The 21,570-nt window shown below is 43.1% G+C and overlaps 2 protein-coding genes across 2 annotated transcripts in view; one reads left to right on the forward strand and one right to left on the reverse strand.

The window, feature by feature from the left end:
- Positions 1–21,570, reverse strand: part of LOC138768803 (threonine-rich protein-like) — a 55,306-nt gene that overhangs the window by 11,713 nt on the left and 22,023 nt on the right. Inside the window, exons 3-4 of the mRNA XM_069946758.1 lie at positions 10,623–10,766; positions 1,785–1,898 (exon numbers count right to left, since the gene is read on the reverse strand). Of these exons, the coding sequence (XP_069802859.1) occupies positions 1,785–1,898; positions 10,623–10,766 (258 nt within the window). The remainder of the gene's footprint in view (positions 1–1,784; positions 1,899–10,622; positions 10,767–21,570) is intronic.
- Positions 15,688–17,297, forward strand: LOC138769433 (uncharacterized). Its single transcript, XM_069947915.1, has 3 exons — positions 15,688–15,731; positions 15,962–16,108; positions 16,250–17,297. Exons 2-3 carry the CDS (start codon positions 15,999–16,001, stop codon positions 17,136–17,138), a joined length of 999 nt encoding a protein of 332 aa, XP_069804016.1. The 5' UTR covers positions 15,688–15,731; positions 15,962–15,998; the 3' UTR covers positions 17,139–17,297.

A 21,570-nucleotide genomic window follows, 5' to 3' on the forward strand; every position in this document is an offset into this window, starting at 1 on the left:
GACGTTGATTCAGGGATTTTTTTCTGATTGCCAGATTAAGAATATTGGCTTCTACATCATGGTATTTTTGGTTGTTTTTCTGGATCCACAATATAAGCTAATAAGCTGATCTAGATGGACTTGTGTCTTTTTTCAGCCTTAGGCCATGTTCCCACTGCATAAGTTCCATAGTAATCACGGCCATTGTAACAACGGCCGTGATTACTATGGAACTTACATAGTGCTGCTTTCTAAGGAATCCCGGCCAGAATCCCGGCGCAGCAAGAAACTGACATGTCAGTTTTCTGCAACCGCTATTCAATGAATAACGGCCGCAGAAAACCCTGTTCACACAATGGAGCGTGCGGCTCCGGCTGCAGTACAGATCATCTGGCCGGTACTGGATAATCTTTTCTGACACCGGTCATTCCGTGCCCCGGCCTGGTCACGGAACGGCTGGTGTCATACAAAGTGTGAACATAGCCTTACAAAGTACGTAACTATATTGTGTGGGAACCTACTCATTTGCGAATGCCATAAACCACTCCAGAGGTGACTCCAGCATCTATGGGACATATATGATATATCCTGTGCATCCTTCATAATTATCCCAGAAAAAAATAATACTGCTTAGCAATTCACTATAATCTTGCTGGATATATTAACTGAGATTCCTGTTACTTCCAGCAGATATCACTAGAGATGAGCAAACTTTTCAAAAGTTCGTTCCGACCGGACTTCCAGATTTTTTCAGAAAGTTCGGTTTGACCAAATTTCGGATTTCATAGTTTAAAGCATCTATATGATACGGGGGTAGTGTATTTGGTTGAATTTAGGGCTCTACATGTAAGTAACATCATTATCTTTTTGATATCTCAAAGTAATTTTTTTTTCTTTAGACTTCAATATTCACCATTACAGGGTCTATGCAGGAAATTCACCATTACAGGGTCTATGCAGAAAAAAAGGTCACAAATGCAGTGAAGGAGCAGCAGTAGTCATTGGAGACCAGTGGAGGTCCAGCAATAGTCATTTGCACAGGGTATTTTTGTCTCTCAGGATAAGACGGATGTGATATGTACAAGGGTCCAAGTATAGAAATTGTCTATATGTATAGCACTTTTTTAAAGACTTTTATGGTATAAACCTGCACCAGGTATTTTTGTCTGTCAGGATAAGATGGATGTGATACACACTATCAGAAGTATAGGACTTGTATCTGTAAAGCAAGTTTTTGTTCTGTGCACCCTTTGCTGTCCTATGCCTAATGTACAGTATCTATCTTTTGCCCACTCTATATTTCTCTCTCAATCACTAGATGTTTCTCCTCTCCGCTTTCCTAATCTTTCCTTTCCTACAATATCTTCTCAGTAGTCTGTAGTACACAACAGCAGCAGCACCAGCAGCGTTTTGATAATCACGAGCTGTGTGCACTGCAATAACAACCTCCTTCCTCTGTGTGTGCACACTGTGTTGTGCGGTCATGTGACCGCTCCTCTTAAAGCAATACCGACATCACACAGGGGGTGGGCTAGTGCAAGATCCCTGCTGATTGGATGTGTTCCGTGCATCATGGGAAAGCACTTTTCCCGCCTGGAAAGCAAGAATAGAAAAAAAAAAAATTTGGAGCGGATTTCCAAAAATCCGAATGCGATCGGACTCGGACTTTTGGAAACATATGAACCGGATCCCATACCGGTCGAACCGGTTTGCTCATCTCTAGCTATCACATGAGAACTTGAGCCTCCCAGCATGTAGCAGATAACATACTGTATTCTATTGGCTCACAGCATTGTAGTCCGTACCTGTTTTTTTTCGTGTTTCATTGAAGCATTGAGTCTGAACTCCTGTGCATTCCAATACTTGTACAGAGGAATTTGTGGTAGAATCCCAGAAAGGACAATATAATCCATTTCCGACTGCAAATAAACAGATAAAAGATCAATAAACAGAATGTAATGTTACTAATGATAACTGAACGCTCATTGGGTTCCAGTAGAGGGAATGAAAGAGATATTATAGCCTAATAACACTATGGGGGAGATTTATCAAACATAGTGTAAAGTGAAACTGGCTCAGTTGGCCCTAGCAACCAATCAGATTCCACCTTTCATTTTCCAAAGAGTCTGTGAGGAATGAAAGGTGGAATCTCATTGGTTTCTAGGGGCAACAGAGCCATTTTCACTTTACACCATGTTTGATAAATTTCCCCCTTTGACATCATGATCAGACTGGGCCCGTCCTCTGGGACTCGCTAATCCTGATATGATAGTTGTGCAGTGTAGATTCAGTTCTACGGCCTTCACAGTTTTTCTGTCCCCTGAAAAGTGGTGTATCCTATCCCCCAGCTGTATAGAGATCTGCTGTTGCCCTATTTAATGTTTATCTCTGTGCAGAGAACTGAATCAATATTGTGACTTTATTATCGGAACCGGGTAGGGGGTCCCAGGGGTCTCACCTTAACTTCTCAATGGCATATCCTAGCAACAGGTCAACACTTTATAAGGTAGGAATACCCTTTGAAATTTATTCTTGAAAGAATAATCAAAAATCTGATCACAGGTTGTTTGATTCCTGGGAAACATAGTGTACAGCCAAAATCTGTGGTACCGCCCATTTTTATTTCCCCTGGAGCGCCACCACAGGAGAAATGAAGCATTGCATGTTGTCTATTAAATTCAATGAGATGTTTAAAGTGACTCTGTACCCACAATTTGACCTTTGATCTGGGATTGACATCCCGCTGTGAGTATGTGCTTTAACATTTTGCCGCCCGCAGCCCCGCCTCCTGCAGCCGCTGCCGCCCGTCCCGCCGAGAGCATACATTACCTGCTCCTCGGCGCGGCTGCAGTGAGGCTCCTGGCTCCGGTACCGCTCAGCCGATCAGTGCTGCCGTGCGCTGATCGGCTGAGCGGTACCGGATCCGGGAGATGCGGCGGTGGGGCTGCAAGAGGCGGGCATGAGGCGGTGGGGCTGCGGGCGGCAGGGGGTTAAAGCACATACTCACAGCGGGATGTCAATCCCGTTGCGAGTATGTGCTATCATAGGGGTGAATGGTACTGGATCCGCAGAGGATCACGCTGCGAATCCGCAGCGTGAGATCTGCTGCGGATCCGGTAGGTGTGAAAGCACCCTAAGGCTAGGTTCACATCACAATTTTGCTATCCATTTCACTGTAACCATTTTGCAAAATGTACAGAAAAATGTGGTGACCCACATTTTTGTGTATGTTTTAGTGAAATGAAAAAAAAAGGATCAGTTTTGATCTTTTTTTTTTTTTTCTTTTTTTTTTTCATTTAAGTGTGCAAGTTAATGGAAAACGGATCAAAACGGATGGCATACAACAGCAATCCTATCCATTTATGCATCCTTTTTTTTTCATAGAACGGACACATTAAACGGATAGCAAAATTGGGATGTGAACCTAGCCTAACCTGCTGTTATGTTCCCATAGTGATGAAAGTAATCATTTAATTAAATTAGGTGGTTTGATTTACTGAGATGTTGACTTCTTGATGTTGTGCAACAATCTGCTAAACCTGCCTGCTTCTTCTCTTCATTATTTATCTAGCACTATGCAGCGATGCAGAGCACTGCCTCTAAATACATAAGGAGGCGTGTCGGTAGGGAAGATTGGTGCACTGAGGGACTAATTTGCATCTTAAATAGTTGCAACAAAGTTTCCTTTAAAGGAGAAGACCAGCGAAATTTTTTATTAAAGTATTGTATTGTCCCCCAAAAGTTATACAAACCACAAATATACACTTATTACAGGAAATACTTAAAGTGCTTTTTTCCCTGCACGTACTACTGCATCAAGGCTTCACTTCCTGGATAACAGTGTGATGTCACTTCCTGGATAACATGGTGATGTCACTTCCTGGATAACATGGAGATGTCACTTCCTGGATAACATGGAGATGACACTTGCTGGATAACATGGTGATGTCACTTCCTGGATAATATGGTGATGTCACTTACTGGATAAAATGGTGATGTCACGACCCGACTCCCAAAGTTGTGCGGGCTGTGGCTGCTGGAGAGGATGATGGTAGAGGGATGCTCAGTGTCCCTCAAGTGCCCTCTGCCATCATCCTTTCCATCCCGTGCAGCTTTGGGAGTCGTGACATCACCATTTTATCCAGGAAGTGACATCACCATTTTATCCAGGAAGTGAAGCCTTGATGCAGTATTAAGTGCAGGGGAAAAGCACTTTATGTGCATTTCTCATAATAAGTGTATATTGGTAATTTATATAACTTTTGGGGAACTATACAGTACTTTAATAAAAATTTTCACCAGACTTCTCCTTTAACTCTGTGTTTAGCCCCCGATTACAACCCAATTACAAAGTTTCTTAAAATCGCCTGGACTATTGATTTCTGCGAAAAAAAAAAAAAAAATGACTCCTTAACCCCTTAAGGACAGAGCCTGAAAGGACAGAGACAAATTTTATGAATATGACCTGTGTCACTTTATTCATTAATAACTTCGGGATGCTTTTACCTATCCGTCTGATTCTGAGACTGTTTTCTCGTGACATATTGTACTTCACATTTCTCGTAAATTGGAGTCGATGCTTATAACGAATTTATGAAAAAAAAACAAACAAAATAATGTGAAAAAATGCATTTTTCCAACTTTGGAACTTTTCTGCTTATACAGAAAATGGTTATGCCACATAAATTCTATATTAAATAGCATGAGCAACATGTCTACTTTATCTTGGCGGTATTTATTAAACTATCTTTCATTTTTTTAGACGATAGGAAGCTTAAAACATTAGCAGCAATTTTCCAAATTTTCAGTAAAATTTCAAAATCAGATATTTTTAGGGACCTGTTCAGGTTTACTTAAAGTGTATTTGAGGGGACTGTATGTTAGAAAGCCCCACAAAGCACCACATTTCAGAAACTGCACCCACCAAACTCTGCAAAAGCAGATCCAGAAAGTTTTTTTTAACCCTTTAGGGGAGTCACAGAAATAAAAGCTAATTAGTGTGCAAGAAATTTGAAAATTTTTATTTTCTGTGCAGAGATTTTATTGTAATCCAATATTGTTCATAATTATAAGCCTGAGAAATTAAAGTACCAGAGAAATGCACCTCAATATTAATTGCCCCATTTCTGCAGTTGATAGAAATACCCCATATGTGGCCCTATTGTGTTATTTGACACAACCACAAGCCTCAGATACAAAGGAACGCCTAGTGAATTTTAATGCCTCTGTTTGTTTGGTCATTTTTGACTGTACCACTTCAGGTTGGCAGAGGCTCTGGGGTGCCAAAACCTAAAAAACACCCCTAAAGGGACACCATTTAGAAAACTACACCCCTCAAGGAATGTAACAAGGGGTACGGTGAGAATCTGGACCCCAAAAAAAGCTTTACAGATTTTCAGAAAAATGTGGTGTAAAAAAGGAAAAATATTTTTTTTTTCCACTAAAATGTTGTTCTAGCCTTCATTTTTCATTTTTACCAGGGGATAAAAGAAAAAAAAACACCAAAAGTGAAGCACAGTTTCTCCTGAGTACGGAAATACCCCACAAATGGACATAAAGTGCCAAGCGGGCGCAGGACAAAGGGAGCCTCCAAAGGGAAGGAGCGCCAATTGGCTTTTGGAAGCTGGATTTCACTGGAATGGATTTCAAGGGCCATGTTGCATTTACAGAGTCCTCGTGTTGCCAAAACACTGAAAACCCCCACAAGTGACCCCATTCTGGAACCTACACCCCTCAAAGAATCTAACAAGGGGTGCAGTGAGCATATGGACGCCACTGTTGATGGGCACAAATGTGGAACAATGTGACATGAAAGGGAAAATATCCATTTTTTCACTTTCACGGTACAAATGTGCCCTTAATCAAGGGGTCCATATCCTCATTGCACCCCTTGTTAGGTTCCTTGAGAGGTTTAGTTTCCAGAATGGAGTCACTTGTGGGGGGTTTTCACTGTCTTGGCAGCACGATGGCTCTGTAAATGCGACATGGCGTTCATCATCCTTTCTGAACAAATCCAACCTCCAAAATCCAAATGGGCTCCTTCCCTTCGGAGGCTTGCTCTGCGCCCACATGACGCTGTATGTCCACATTTGGGGTATTTACGGACTCGAGGGAAATTGCTCAACACATTTTGTGTGTTTATTTCACTTTTAACCCCTTCTGAAAATAATAAATTCAAGGCTAGACCAACATTATAGTGTAAAAAATTTAATATTTCATTTTCACGCCACATTGTTCCACATTTGTGCCCGTCACCAGTGGGGTCCATATGCTCGCTACACCCCTTGTTACATTCCTTGAGGGGTGTAGTTTCCATAATGGGGTCACTTGTGGGGGATTTAAACTGTCTTTGCAACACAGGGGCCTTTTAAAAGCAACATGGCCCCTCGAAATCCATTCCAGCCAAATCCAGCTTCAAAAAAACAAATGGCGCACCTTCCCTTTGGAGGCTTACCCTGCACCCGCATGGCGCTTTATGTCCACATGTGGGGTATTTACGTACTCAGGGGAAATTGCTCTACACATTGTGTTTTATTTTATCTTTTAACCCCTTGTGAAAATGAAAAAATCAAGACAAGATCAATGATTTAGAGTAAAAATTTTCAAAAAAATTACACTAAATGTTGGTCTAGCCTTAATTTTTTTCCATTTCCACAAGGGGTTAAAAAAGAAAATAAAAGCAAAACGTGTAGGATAATTTCCCCTGAGTACGAAAATACCCCACATGTGGACATAATGTGCCATATGGGCACAGGGAAAGCCACCAGAGGGACAGAGCTCCATTTAGAGGCTGAAATGGAGGATGGAGGCCATGTCGCAATTACAAAGCTCCTGTGCTGCCAGCACAGTAGAAACCCCCCACAAATGACCCCATTCTAGAAACTACACCCCATAAGGAATCTAACAAGGGGTGCAGTGAGCATATGGACCCCACTGGTAACAGGCACATATGTAGAACATGTGCCGTGAAAATAAAAAATACTATTTTTTTCTAATTTTCACGTTCCAAATGTGGCCGTCACCAGGGGGCCATATCCCCGCTGCCCCCCTTGTTAGATTCCTTATGGGGTGTAGTTTCCAGAATGGGGTCACTTGTGGGGGGTTTGTACTGTCCTGGCCGCTCAGAGGCTTTGTAATTGCATCATGGCATCCTCTAATGGGAATGGCGGCCATACTTATTTAGCTAGGGAAAAGGGACAATTCTAATTTATTTGGGGGTATTAGGCCAATTATTAGTTTATAAGGTTGGAAATGACAGGTGTCCATCAAATTTAACCTGTGTTGATCCATAGGAAGGCAAAAAAACCTCGTAAGGCAGACGACAATAGCTTCATCACTGGGAAAAAATTCTTTCCCGACTCCATAATGGCGATCAGAATAATCCCTGGATCAACGTGACCCCTGAAAGGAATAAGGGACAGAATTTAGATAATGTGGAACTCCGATGACGTGTGGTACGCCTTGAAGCGATCCAGTATGCAGAGGCCGGGGTGATCAGGACAGGCGGCACACTGGAAAATGGCGTCCGTCCTGATCCCCCTGTTACGCCACACTCTGCACTTCTTCTGGGGTCTCCTGTTTTCCAGTGTGGGGGACGTCACCTGGAAAATGTTGTCCTGGTGCGATACGGGATTCTTCATATCCAGAAGCGCTGGGTCCGCTCCATGGCTGCTAAATATTAGGGCTCTATTACTACTTCTGATATTTTCGGACCGTGCCGCAAGCTACAGTAGCTCGGGCAGCGAGGGACCAGAAGAGGGGGTGCTGGTATAAAAGTTTATCCAGCAGTGGGAAGATCAGTTCCCAAACAATCTTCCCACTAACTCGGAGAATGAGGGGACCTGGGGGCTGGATTCGGGTGTCCCTTCCTTCATACACTCTAAGGTTACGTGCACACTGCGAAATAGCGAAGGATAACCCTTTGTGCATTCCGCAGCTGGCACCCACCGGCGGACTTATGCGGGCGCACGTCTCTGCTCGTGTCACACTCCATTCTATGCACGGGCGGATTCCGCTCTCCGTCCAACGTATTCATTCTTTGGATGGACGATGGAATCCGCCCGTGCATAGAATAGAGTCTATGACACGGACGGAGACGCGCGCCTGCATCAGTCCGCCGGTGGGTGCCAGCTGCAGAATGCACAAAGGGTTATCCTTCGCCATTCCGCAGTGTGCACGTACCCTAAATCTGTAAGTGTACCCTGAGGTACTCTCACAGAGTTTGTAGAATTTCACGCCATACCGTCATCTCTTATTGGGACGGTACTGGCGGAAAAGATGTGTCTGGGGGGCAGCGTACGCTACGCTACCCCCAGACACGTCACTGGATGATGAGGATGAGGATGAATGGAGGAATAAAGGATCCCCCCATTCATCCTCACTGGCTGTTTCGGTGTCGGAGGCAATAATAGCGTATGCGTCCGATACTGAAAACACGCCGGGGGCCACTTTTATATAGGGATTGGTATATGGGGTATGTAGTGGTGTAGTGTAAAACTTTATTCAATGTAGTGTAGTGTGGTGTAATGTAGTGTTTTTTACGTGTTTTTTTTACAGTAAGTATAAAAAAAAACCTTCGTCAAAAATGGTGTTGCTTATGTGCGGCACTTATCAGTAGACCGTGGCAGTAGGATATAGAAAAAAAAAACACCCTACGCCAAAAAGGAGGAGTTGCTGATTAGCAGCGCACTTTCGTGCGATGCTGATCAACACTCAGCGGCGATAGGGTGCGGAAAATAGAAAAAAAAAATTGGAAAAAAAAAAAAACTTTTACTACATTCTGAACATCCCTATAGTGGCTGATACGTGTATTACACTTATCAGCCGCTAGAGGGCAGCAGAGCGCAAGATCCGAAAAAAGACGACGCTGGAGCCGAAAAAATAAGAAAAAAGACGGCGCTGGAGCCGAAAAAAGCCGATCGGGACGTCACGGAAGAAGCAGAAGACCCAACAAGAAGAATAGGACGCCCGTAACCCGGAAGACGCCGATCAGGACCCCGGGACAGGTGAGTAATGTACAAATACTTGCTCTGGACCCCTCAGCCACCTAGCTGAGGGGTCCAGAGCAGGTATTTATTACTTGTGGGGACCGTGATCGCCGTTAATCGTTCACGGCGATTGGGCCGGAGGTACCGTGACCACCATTACTTTTTACAGTAATGGCGGTCGGTGCCGTCACCGCGGCCACGTCATCAGCTGCTCAGCCGCGATTGGCTGAGCACAGTTATGCTCAGCCAATCGCGGCTGAGCTTCGGATGACGCTGCAGAGGGCGGCCGGCACTCGGGAAGATCCGCCGGCCTCCCGAAGAAGACGTCACTGCTGAGGATCGGAGACCGTGGACGACACGAGATGCGGTGAGTATAATGCACCACACTTCCGGGTCTAGCGTGGGTGGGGGGAAACACGGGGAAGGGGGCCATTCACAGACATAACATACATTACAAAGTTGTATAACTTTGTAATGTGTGTTATTCTGTGAATAATTTTTTATCGCCGGACGACCCCTTTAATTGATATTTACCATGTTCTTTTATGTGCTACTTCATTGCCCACACAGGTGCCCACATCCAAGATGGCCGCTGGGTCGTCAGCGGTCCAGTGCGCATGCGCCTTGCGCTCTGACTTGGGACGTGCGGCGCCTTGCGCTACAGGATCGCCATGTATTATACGGCCCAGGTGTTACATATATTTCACGGCCAATCTTTTACATTGGATGCATATATAAGGCCCCTGGACCCCCACCTCATTACTCCCTGACAAAGCTTGGAGAGCGAAACGGCGTTGGAGTGTGAGGTGGGGGACTAGTGGACTGGGACCTGTGTTACATACTGGTAACTACTCTGTCATCCATGTGTATTTGCCTATTTATATGTGATTCCTATCAGTGTACTGTAGCAACTGGCACTGGCACTTTACTATGCACCTTATGCTGGATGAATTATAATATATAGTTTACAACATTATGTATATGGATGCACCGTCACTTTAAATAACTTGTCCCAGTAACTTGGTCTCCCACCTCCCCAGGTCTTGTTTTTATGTGTTGTTTGTTCTGTGATCGATTAAATAAACTTTCATTTTTGTTAATTAACATCTGATGTTATTTTTGATTAGTTGGGGTTCCCCACATGAATTGTTCGGTGTAGTCTGGTTCTGGTTGACATGTGGGGACATTTCATATAGTCCTTATAGGAAAAAAAAAAATGTGATCCTAGGTTGATAGGTGTTTTCATAAAAACGATCTCTACCTGTTCGAAGATTTCACCTTAACTAGGTTGAAAGCCCATCTGCGGTCGAGAGGCGGGAGACAAGTATTTAAGATTCGAGGTCATGTGGTTCAGCCATTCAATGAGGGTAGACGCCATTTTCGCGCTGCGTGCGTACTCCCAGAGTCCCTCACGACCTCCAAGCATTGTGATTGGATTATGTTTCCCGCATATTCGACACACTACTCGATTGTATTCGAATCTTTCCAATACCGCAATATTCAATCGAATCGTATTCGCTCTTCTCTAATAACCACTAAAGTGTTCCAGTGTCATTTAGCCCAGTCTTGCCTTCCTAACACTATGATAAAGTGGGAAACAGAAACTCAAAAGCATAGAAGAGGTCTGAATATATTTATAAGATTAAATACACTTACCCACAGCATCTGATGTAACACAGTTATCCTTACTGCAGCAGCTATACCACGAATTATATCTACCAGACCCAAGCAGAAAAGACACGGCACTGTCACATATTGATGATGGTGAGCAGGCTTTGTAGACGCTGAACATTTTCTCACCTAAAATAATAATGATAATAATAATAATAATAATAATAATAATAAGTAAATTACTATTAGGATACAAAATGTAAACAATCTGATACTTCACGTAGAATAGTAACACAGCTGCCAAATGCTAACTCTCAGGGGGGCACAACCATTTTTGGTCTGAGGGACACAGTGTTTTATTGTTGATTTCAAAGGGGTCACAATACAACCTAAGGTGCATAAAATGCTTCCTTGTGGGTTTACTGCAGGAAAAATTTAATCTTTTGGGATATATATAAATATATATATATATATATATATATATATATATATATATATATATACTGTATATTCCAAAAGATTACATTTTTCCTGCAGTAAACCCACAAGGAAGCAAACTTTTGATCTGTACTGTATACACTACCGTTCAAAAGTTTGGGGTCACATTGAAATGTCCTTATTTTTGAAGGAAAAGCACTGTACTTTTCAATGAAGCTGCAAATGTCTGGTTTTTGGTGCAATATCTACATAGGTGTATAGAGGCCCATTTCCAGCAACTATCACTCCAGTGTTCTAATGGTACAATGTGTTTGCTCATTGGCTCAGAAGGCTAATTGATGATTAGAAAACCCTTGTGCAATCATGTTCACACATCTGAAAACAGTCTAGCTCGTTACAGAAGCTACAAAACTGACCTTCCTTTGAGCAGATTGTGTTTCTGGAGCATCACATTTGTGGGGTCAATTTGCCTCTAAAGCCTTTCTCAGAGGAATATTGGGGAAGGCAGTGAGTAAAAAGAGGAGGGAGTTTACAAAGGAAGAGGAAGAGCTGATGAAAAAAGTAGAAATCGCTGAAGTAGAGTTTGTTAGAACCTCGGATGCAGGAAAGAAAGCAAAATGGGAGGATGCGCAAAAGGAATATGCAGACCTCGAGAAAGACCTCGAGGCGAGAAATAAATTATTCTTTTTGGAGAAGAATTGGTACTTAGATAGTGGTAAGTCAAATAAATAAATAATATTTATAATTAAGAGTCAAGCAGAAAGAAATTATATTTCAGTAATACAAGATGGGGGAAAGGAGATTAACCCCCTAAGGTCAAAGCCAATTTTGGTTTTTGCGCTTTTGCTTTTTCCATTTTATGTTTAAAAGTCCATAGCGCTTGCATTTTTTCACCTAGAGACGTATATGAGTGCTTATTTTTTGTGAAACCAATTGTACTTTGCAATTACAGGCATAATTTTTCCATAAAATATGTTGTGAAACCGGAAAAAAATCATTTGCGCTGTCAAATTGAAAAAAAACGAATTTGTTTTGATTTCGGGGAGTTTTGCATTTACGCCGTTCGCCCTATGGTAATGCATGTTATGCATGTTCCTCAAGTCGTTACGATTACAACGAAATATGACATGTATAACTTATATTGTATCTGATGGCTTTTAAAAAATTCAAACCATTGTTAACAAATATATGTTCCTTAAAATCGCTCCATTCCCAGGCTTATAGCGCTTTTATCCTTTGGTCTATGGGGCTGTGTGAGGTGTCATTTTTTGCGCCATGATGTGTTCATTCTACCGGTTCCTTGATTGCGCATATACGACTTTTTGATCGCTTTTTATTACATTTTTTCTGGATTTGATGCGACCAAAAATGTGCAATATTGCACTTCGGGATTTTTTGCGCTGACGCCGTTTACGATGCGAGATCAGGAATGTGATTAATTAATAGTTCGGGCGATTACGTGTGCGGTGATACTAAATATGTTTATTAATTTATTTATTAATTTATATTTATAAAATGGGAAAAGGGGGGATTTGGACTTTTATTAGGGGAGGGGATTTTTTATTTATTAATTAATTTTACTTTTTTTTTTACATAAACTAGAAGCCCCCCTGGGGGGCTTGTATATACACAGCAATGATCTCTCATAGAGATCAATGCAGTGTATATACACAGCAAAGATCCATGAGATCGGTCATAGATTGCTATGGCCTGCTGCAGGCCATAGCAATCTATTGCCGAGCCGGGATCAGCGTCATTCCGACGCTGAGGCCCGGCACGGGCAGAAGAACGGATCTCCCCCCTGCGATCGCATCGCACAAAGCACTTCAATGCAGCTGTCAGGTTTGACAGCTGCATTGAAGGGCTTAATTAGCCGGCGCGGCAACGGGACCCGCGCCGGCTAATAGAGGCACTGCCACCTGCGGGACCCCGCTCTGAACCCCCCCTGCGGCACCATGACGTATCAGATACGTCATGGGTCGCTAAGGGGTTAAAGTGCAGGAGGACATTTTAGAGTGTTTTGTAAGATACTATAAAAAATGATATACTACTGAAAACCAGTGTTCCACAGAGGAAGTACAATCTTTCCTGGATCCTATTAACCTCCCGGTTGTAACAGAGGAACAGAAGAGGCTGTTGTGCGCGCCATTAAAGATTATAGAATTTGAGGAGGCTCTAAAACAAATAAATGGTAATACTGCTCCTGGGATAGATGGCCTCCCTTATGAGGCTTATAGAAGGTATAGAAAACAAATGATACCGGCACTACATAGAGTTATGGTGACAGCGGTAAGGGAAGGGCGTCTACCAGAGACAATGAAGGAAGCTAAAATAATGCTTATACATAAAGAGGGAAAAGATCCGGGCAAAACTGAATCGTATAGACCAATATCTTTGTTGAATGGGGACATCAAGCTATATGCCAGGATACTGGCAAATAGGTTTAAAAAGGTTATAAGGGATCTTGTTCATCCGAACCAGAGGGGATTCATGCCAGGTTCCACTATAAGATATAGTATTAAAAGACTGTATTATAATTTGCAGGTGGGTTCAGAAGTGGGCTCCCACTCCATCCTGTCTTTAGATGCTGAGAAAGCGTTTGACAGGGTGGAGTGGGAGTTCTTATGGGCTGTTTTAAGAAAATTTGGGCTGGGAAAAGAGTATATAGCGATGGTAAAACTCTTTTACCAGGATGCAAGAGCGGTGGTGTCTGTAAATGGACAAATGTCAAAAAGTTGTGGGCTGGGAAGGGGCACCCGTCAAGGGTGCCCTTTGTCCCCAATGTTATTTATTTTACCGATTGACCCTTTAGCAGTAAGGATAAGGGAAGATAAATTAGGAAAGGAGGACAGAATTAGTCTATATGCGGACGATATGCTGTTATTTTTAGAGCAGCCTGAGCCAGTGCTAAATTATGTTATTGAGCTTATAGAGAAGTATGGCAAATATACGGGTTTAAAAATAAACTGGGGTAAATCAATTCTGATGCCTCTTTCTGGCCCTTGGAAGAAAAGTGCTCCGCAACATCTTAGAGTGAAGGTATTAAAGGATAAAGAAAGTTTTAAATACCTGGGGGTGAATGTTACTGCTAGGGTACAAGAATTTGCAGATAAGAATGTAGTGCCGGTCATGAAAGAATTGAGAGAGAAAGTAGAAACCTGGATAAAACTGGTGGGATCCAAAGTGGACAGAATAAAAACAATTATACTCCCAAAAATACTATATCTCTTCAATGCCTCCCCAGTGTGCGTGGAGGATACGACCTTTAAGAAAATAGAACAAACGTTAAATTGTTTGAACGGAGTCTGTGCCCAAAGCGGTTCGGGCTGTATTACGCGCAGAAAAAAAGAAGAAGACGGATTACAATATAGGGATTTTCAAGCACTATAATAGCTTCTAAAAAAATTGGTAGAACCACACTGTCATATTTTTTATAGAATTCAAAAGGGATTCCATCGGGGCCTGGTGCAGACCCATTCGCAGATTCACCCAAGGCCTTCTGTAGCTCAGCAAAGGAAATATCCCTATCTAGCTACTCTGAAAGATCCGGGGAAAGAGTCGGATGCTCCAGATTAGCAAAAAAAAAGGTCTATGCAGTCCTCAGAATCTCCAGCAGTTGAAGTATATAGTTCTGCGTAATATTGAAGAAAAGCTATATTAATTTCCTGTTTATCCGTGGTGGATGATACAATATATAGTAAATAGATTATATTATACACCTGCTTTTCTGTTTAAGATTGGGATTCTCCTAACTGTACTAGATGTGGAAGAGGTCTAGCTGACTGGATTCATATGTTCTGGTCCTGTGTAGAATTGCAAACCTATTGGAAAGAGGTTTTTGAGGAAATTTTTGAGGAAAAGGATTTAAGGTTTGAGGTTCAGTACTCACCGAAATTAGTTTTATTGGGAGTGGATTTACAGGTTGAGGCCGGTTTCACACGTAGTAACAGTGCGGGCGTTAAAATTTCTGTCCCGTACATCTCCGGGTGGTCTGGCGGCTGTATTTGAAAACCACTTACGGTCTTATCGTAAGAGTCCGGCCGTAGTGTCATGATGTGTCTTGGCTTGTTTGGCCCCGCTCAAAAGCATGTATTTGATTCATGAATCTGCCCCCGGGCCAAATAAGCACACCCACATCCCTATAAAATCTCCGCCCACTCGCGAAGTACGCCCATATGCTTGTAGTGTTTTGAATGCCAAAAAAATAAAAAAAAAGATGTCTGATGGCGCTAATAATGCGCCCTATGGGCCAGCCCGGCGTATGAGGCTGCGCCGCAAGCACCAGCTCGTGGTGCTTTCGATCCTGTGGAAGATGCGTAATTATTACCAGCGTTTGTGTGTAAGTCTCTATATATTTATTTTTTTTTTTTTTTTTTTTTTTTTTTTTTTTAAAGCTTTATGTAACTTATTTCAAACTAGCCTTACAAACTGTTTAGGCTTATAATCCGTAAAACATTGATTTAAATGTATTGTTTATGCAAGCTCCCTTAAGTACTGTTGACCAAAGGTCCTTAAATGCAACTGTGTAATAATTTTGTGACTAATTGAGATGTCTTAAAAATAATAAATTTAATTTTTGAAAAATTCTTCTCAGAGGCAAAAAGACGCAGAGCAGCGCCGTCTGCAGGAGGTGCGACGGCGATATTGGGTCCACCCCATCAATGTTCGGAGGGAGACCCGGGGCCACATTGGTTGCCTGTATGATGATTTGCGACGGTATGTCGATTTGAATACATCAAAGTCGTCAAATCTTTGAATGTAATATTGCAAATGTAAAGGTTACTGTCCACAAATGTTTACCCCAAAGTCCATAATTTTATTATGTTTTTTGTTTATCCTTACAACGTTTGATGTTAATTTCAACATTTGTAAACCGTATGACATCTTCCTATGATGTGTGTTTGTGTGTAATATTAGTGATCAATATTTTTCTTAATTTGTTGCAGACATCCTGACAAGTTCCAGGACTTCGTGCGCCTGCCTATGGAGGCCTTTGATAATTTACTTTCCATTTTGACCCCACATCTCCAGAGACAGGACACCTACATGCGGAAATCCATCCCTCCTGTGGGACGTCTGCTCATAACGTTAAGGTGAAGATGCTTTATTTTAATGCGAACTATTTGTTCATGTAATTGTAGTGAAATCTAATATAGTGTTAAAATATGTAATAATTTAATATGTAGCTGAATGTGAAATAGAATCATAAAATACTATTTTTCATTTTTTCACAGATTCTTGGCGACAGGGGAGAGTTATGTATCGTTGCACCTCCAATTCAGGGTTGGTACGTCCACCATCTCTGGAATTGTGAGGTGCACGTGCGCCGTGATCTGGGAGCATTTGCAGCCCATCGTGATGCCCAGTCCGACCCGGGAGATTTGGTTGCAGTCAGCAGCAGGCTTTCAGTCTGTGGCCAATTTCCCCAACTGTATAGGGGCGGTTGATGGTAAGCACATACGTGTGAAGCAACCACCGCGATCAGGATCACAGTATTTCAATTATAAGAAATTTTTTTCTGTGGTCCTGATCGCGGTTGTTGATTCCACGTATCGTTTCCTTGCCATCGACGTCGGCTCCTATGGCAGTACTGGGGACTCCCGGGCGCTACTGAGATCAGAGTTTGGGCGGCGCATACTCTTAGATCACGTGACTCTACCTCCTCCCACTCCTCTTCCGGGTACCACGCATCCCGCTCCATTCGTCATGGTAGGGGATCAAGCCTTCCCTTTACTCAACAACCTGCTGCGCCCTTACCCACGGAGAGGGCTGGATGAACGGGGGAGACTATTTAACCGGAGGCTGAGCCGGGCACGTAACTTCGTGGAGTGCGCCTTCGGGATCATGACTAGTCAGTGGAGAGTGTTTACCACTGCCCTGCAGTTGAAATTGGCCACAGTTGACATGGTCATTAAAGCTGCCTGTGTTCTCCACAACTACCTTCGGGACTATGCTCCCACCCCGGAGGTGAACGTGGAGACACTGCCAGCTTTTAGTGCCCCTATCAACTATGGCCAAGGGAGACAACTCAACCGCGGGATAGTGGTCAGGAACCTCTTTGCTGACTACTTCATGACTCCTGAAGGCGCCGTGCCCGTGCCCCTTTCACAGCCTCCCTTATGAGCCACGGCCACAGGACTGATGTTTTCCCGCATGTATGTCACCTGTCTCTGGGATGTGTGTTTTTTTATTTTCTTTTGTTGTTTGAACCCGATGTATTGGTTGATATTTAATTTTCATTCTCTTTTTACTAAAACAAAAAATATATTTTCTTATTCGACTAAACAATGTGTCTGCCTTTTCAATGTATGTAAAACATGTTGTGTGTTCCCACATAGTAGTGTTCGAAAATACACATTACCTCACTCGATATACTACTGGCCAGTAATTATCGAGCATGGTCACATCATGCTAATGTTAATTGTATAGTCCTTTGAACCTAGTGTGCTGAAAGATTGATGTGATCAAAACATGTGCATTTCCTATGGAGTGACCAGCAGGGTGCGCACTATATGTCTAACTTTCTAGTGTGGGATATGTAACAGGATCTGATATCTTCTAGTGCCACAGTCCATCTCACTTCTTAACAATCACTATTAACACACCACATATATCCCTCCACACATCACCCAGGTGCGCCAGCTGGATGTGGTCTACTTAGGTTGCGGTTCAAAAATATTATTTTATCATCCATTTTTTTTCTGTAAAACACAGAAGAGTGTATTCAAAGATTAGAAATCTCGCTCTTTACTTGATCACCTGTTCCTTGTCTACAGTCATCTCCTGGATTTCTTATCCAAAATCCATCACATCAATCTGCCAGTGTAAACGCTACATTATGTAGTTTATTGTGTGTACGTTTATATATCCTCCACTTTGTACATAATGACCACATGCTGGATGTCCTGCAGGAGGAGATTTCTACTACCATCGGACATAGAGCTCTATGTGGAAATGATAGTGTCATGATAATAACATTAATGTCCCAAAATATGTTAGTGCTCATCACAAGCCTCTCCTGCTCTGCCCACTTCCTGCCTTGGCTACAGATGTCAGCATAGAGCAGGCTCAGACCTCAAAAAGAAGGAATCGCAGCATTCACTACATCTTCGCTAGTGGCTTCACAATACGTGTATTTCACTCAGTATAGCTAACAAAAACAGCAGTGGATTCTAAACACCCAAAGGATCTCGACACAATGTTGTAATGTTGTGGATGTGCGCCATTAAAACACTAAATAAGGACATTTCCAAATAACATCCATTCTTAGAAAAAAACTTAGCAATATTTCACTTTAAATGGCGCACAGCCACTCTATTTCTACATTGTGTGAACACAGCCTTTGTGTTTTTAAGCCACTACTGGTTTTGTTAACAATACTGACCAAAATATACTGACTCAAATACACGTATTGTGAACCTACTACGAACATGTAGTGAATGTTGCGATTCCTTGTTTGTCATGTATGACAGTGCTCTCTGCTGCCATCTGTGGCCAAGGCAGGAAGTGGCCACAGCAGGAGAGTGTTGGCCTGATAAATGAAATACTTAACTACATTATAATATTTCCTATCATGACACATTCATTTTAACACATACAGCAATGTCTCACATATGATTAGAAATATTCTCCTGAAGGACATCCAGCATGTGTTCATTTTCTACTAACGTAAAGCATACAACAAAATTTTATAAGACACAATAGCAACATTCAATACAGCTTTCTATGCAAACAAAGTCCACTAAGTATTTTGAAGCGTATTTCGTAGTTCCTTAGTGGCAGTCAATAATCATTTGTTTTTTTAACCCTTAAACACTAAAACATAAACAAGTAAAAAATAAGATTTCGGGAAACAACAAGATATGTCGCAATGGATTTATTACATGTCAAAAAATAAAACATTCACATGATAGTGTGTGTGGGTGGATGTGGGCGAGGGTGTGTGGAGACTACTTTGGACCATGTTGACAGAAGTTAGAATAGTGTGCAGAGGCAATAGTGTGGGCAATATGTGAAGGACACAGCCAGCCTGACTGTATTCTGGCACCACAAAAATAAAAGGGACATCCCAATCCCCCCAAGCTGTTATTGTCATCCCTAGCTAATGTGATGCCAGACCTTCTAAACAGTGTGTTATTGATGTGGTCCTGGTGCACACAAATGTTAGGAAATTATTAATGCTAGTAAGGCGCGGTTGGCACTAAGGCCCTACAGTGTAGCAGACAAGGGGTGGTGTTGGTGTAGCTGAGGAGAGGGAGTGCGGAACAAACACAAATGTTGTTGGACGGTCAAGGCACATGTCACTCTCTCTCGCCAGGCTCCACAGGACCCTCTTGACATCTTGGTGGTGGAGTCCTGGCCAACCCCTCTGCCAGATTAGGTTCTTCATTCTCTTCATCCGATGAGGCCTCTGCTGGTTGCTGAACTACTTGTGGTCTGAGGAGAAAACAACACTGGTCACTATCTAAGATGGCACTTTTGTTTAAGGACATATTTAGCCAGATAACTAAAATGGAGGCATCCAATGCAGGATTACACTCTGCCTGCTTTCACACTATTTTCTATGTACGAGGTGCCACACTAGAACTTTTTACAATATATTCACACACTGTTGACCCAAAATGTGGGTCTTCACAAGGCCACCCGAGTGGAACATTAGTTTACTCTATGGACACATTGCGTACATTGTTTAAACATTATGAAGACAGTCCACGCTATTGGCATAACTGCCATTTCATGTTCTGGATTAGATCCTGGAGGGATCAAAAGCTGTTCCCAAAGCGGTTAGGCCAGGCTGCATTTGTTAGTTATCTGGTGTCCAGCAGGGGGCGCCTCATCTTCCCGAAATCGAGATTACTCTAAAGTGTTCACTAAATATACTGCTCCCCCTGCTGGAGCCTCGATGTATACAATCTATATAAATCTAACACATGTCTATGTCTGCACACATAAGACACTGAGCTACTTCCATCATCATCTGCTACTACCATGGACACATGCAATTAACACACACACTTACCTGCGGCGTCTGGGGGAATTCAAAATGAAACGCAGCATTGGGGCAAAACGCAAAGCGGCCAGTTCTTCTTGGGCGGCCCCACGCCTGATCAGCTGCCGTCGCTGCCTGATGAATCGGTCCCTCACACTGGACCACCTGGTCTCCACATAGTTAGCTTCAAGCAAAAGCATCCACACATTAGGAATATATCAGCGTCAGGTGACCATAACACTCGAGTTAATGGTTTGCCACAGTGGCTAAACAACTTACCAATTATCCATTGCTGTAATCTAGTATGCTGGTCCCAATCTGGGTATACAATCCGGGCAACCTCCCTCCATGCGGCACTCCGTGTTAGCCGGCTTCTGTACCCAGGCGCAGGGCCGTCCCATAGCACTGGCCGAGCATGGACCTGAAAATCCAAAATAATTACAGTAACGTCTTAGAAATTATTAGTCAATAAGGTCATAGCTACTACACCCATGTCACATGCTACACGCCATGTTTGATTGTAAATAGTACGTCACTTATGTGGGTGGGGTCTCCAGCTTCACCTGCAGCCAACTCCCTCCCTCCATGATGTTTGCTGGCGCCACATATCATATACACAGTACACTACTACTCACATCATGTCCTCATAGTATTTGCCCTAAATATATGTGCTTACTACTAGGGAATGGAAGGCCACAATCCGGCGCGGGGGTCTGGGATCGGATAGCGACACGGGGGGACACGCCTCCTCTCTGTAGTCTCGCCACCTCAGCACTGGGCGTAGCGGGGGTGGGGGGGGGTTAACTATTGCGTGTCGTGTGCTCGGCGAATTGCTATGTGACACCATGTAACGATGCTCAGCTTACCCATTTCTGTCCGGCATTGTCACGTCGTAAGCCGCTGCACTACAAGTGCCATAATGGTCGGCCACGCCTCTTTGAACGTGGCTGCTGCGGATTGTGTGTGCTTCCGACGTTACAACGCCTGACAAAGTACAAAGCAGAGCAGCGCTAAAAGCCAAAATACTCATTAGCCGAGCAGTGAACAGAATTAGCACAGCACACCAAACACTCCGGCTAAACAACAACCCCGCTACGCACACTGATGACGTGCATGTACTACAGAGAGGGGGCGTGTCCACGCTGTGTCGCTAGCCTATAGCATCATCAGCCTGCGCCGGATCTTGTGCGTGATTTGCGTACTATTTAAGCGACCTCCTTATGATGACACTATCAGCACATTATATGGTAGGATTTCTACTATGTATGTGCCGCCAACAACCATCATGGAGGGAGGAGGGAGGAGGGAGGAGGGAGGAGGGAGGAGGGAGGAGGGAGGAGGGAGAAGGGAGAGAGTTCGCTGCACGGCCATCTCGCTAAGAGCAATCCTAAGTCACGCCCTGTTTGCCCAACAACATGTGCTATTACAAGGACAATTCCTCGACCAGCCATTACTTACAAATCTCGCCTAAAATACGATGTGCGTTACATGGTCCGAAAGAGCTAACACATTCACAGATTTGGAGGAGACACACACATCTGAAAAGACTCATGCAGTCATTGCTGG

Source organism: Dendropsophus ebraccatus, chromosome 12 (assembly GCF_027789765.1).
Source record: "Dendropsophus ebraccatus isolate aDenEbr1 chromosome 12, aDenEbr1.pat, whole genome shotgun sequence".
Lineage (NCBI taxonomy): Eukaryota > Metazoa > Chordata > Amphibia > Anura > Hylidae > Dendropsophus > Dendropsophus ebraccatus.

What these genes read in the sequence shown, in the direction of transcription:
- LOC138769433 (XM_069947915.1), top strand. Translation starts at nt 15,999, where the DNA reads ATGGAGGCCTTTGATAATTTACTTTCCATTTTGACCCCACATCTCCAG. An exon ending in CGTCTGCTCATAACGTTAAG is followed by an intron (nt 16,109 to 16,249) that starts GTGAAGATGCTT and finishes ATTTTTTCACAG; the next exon opens with ATTCTTGGCGACAGGGGAGA.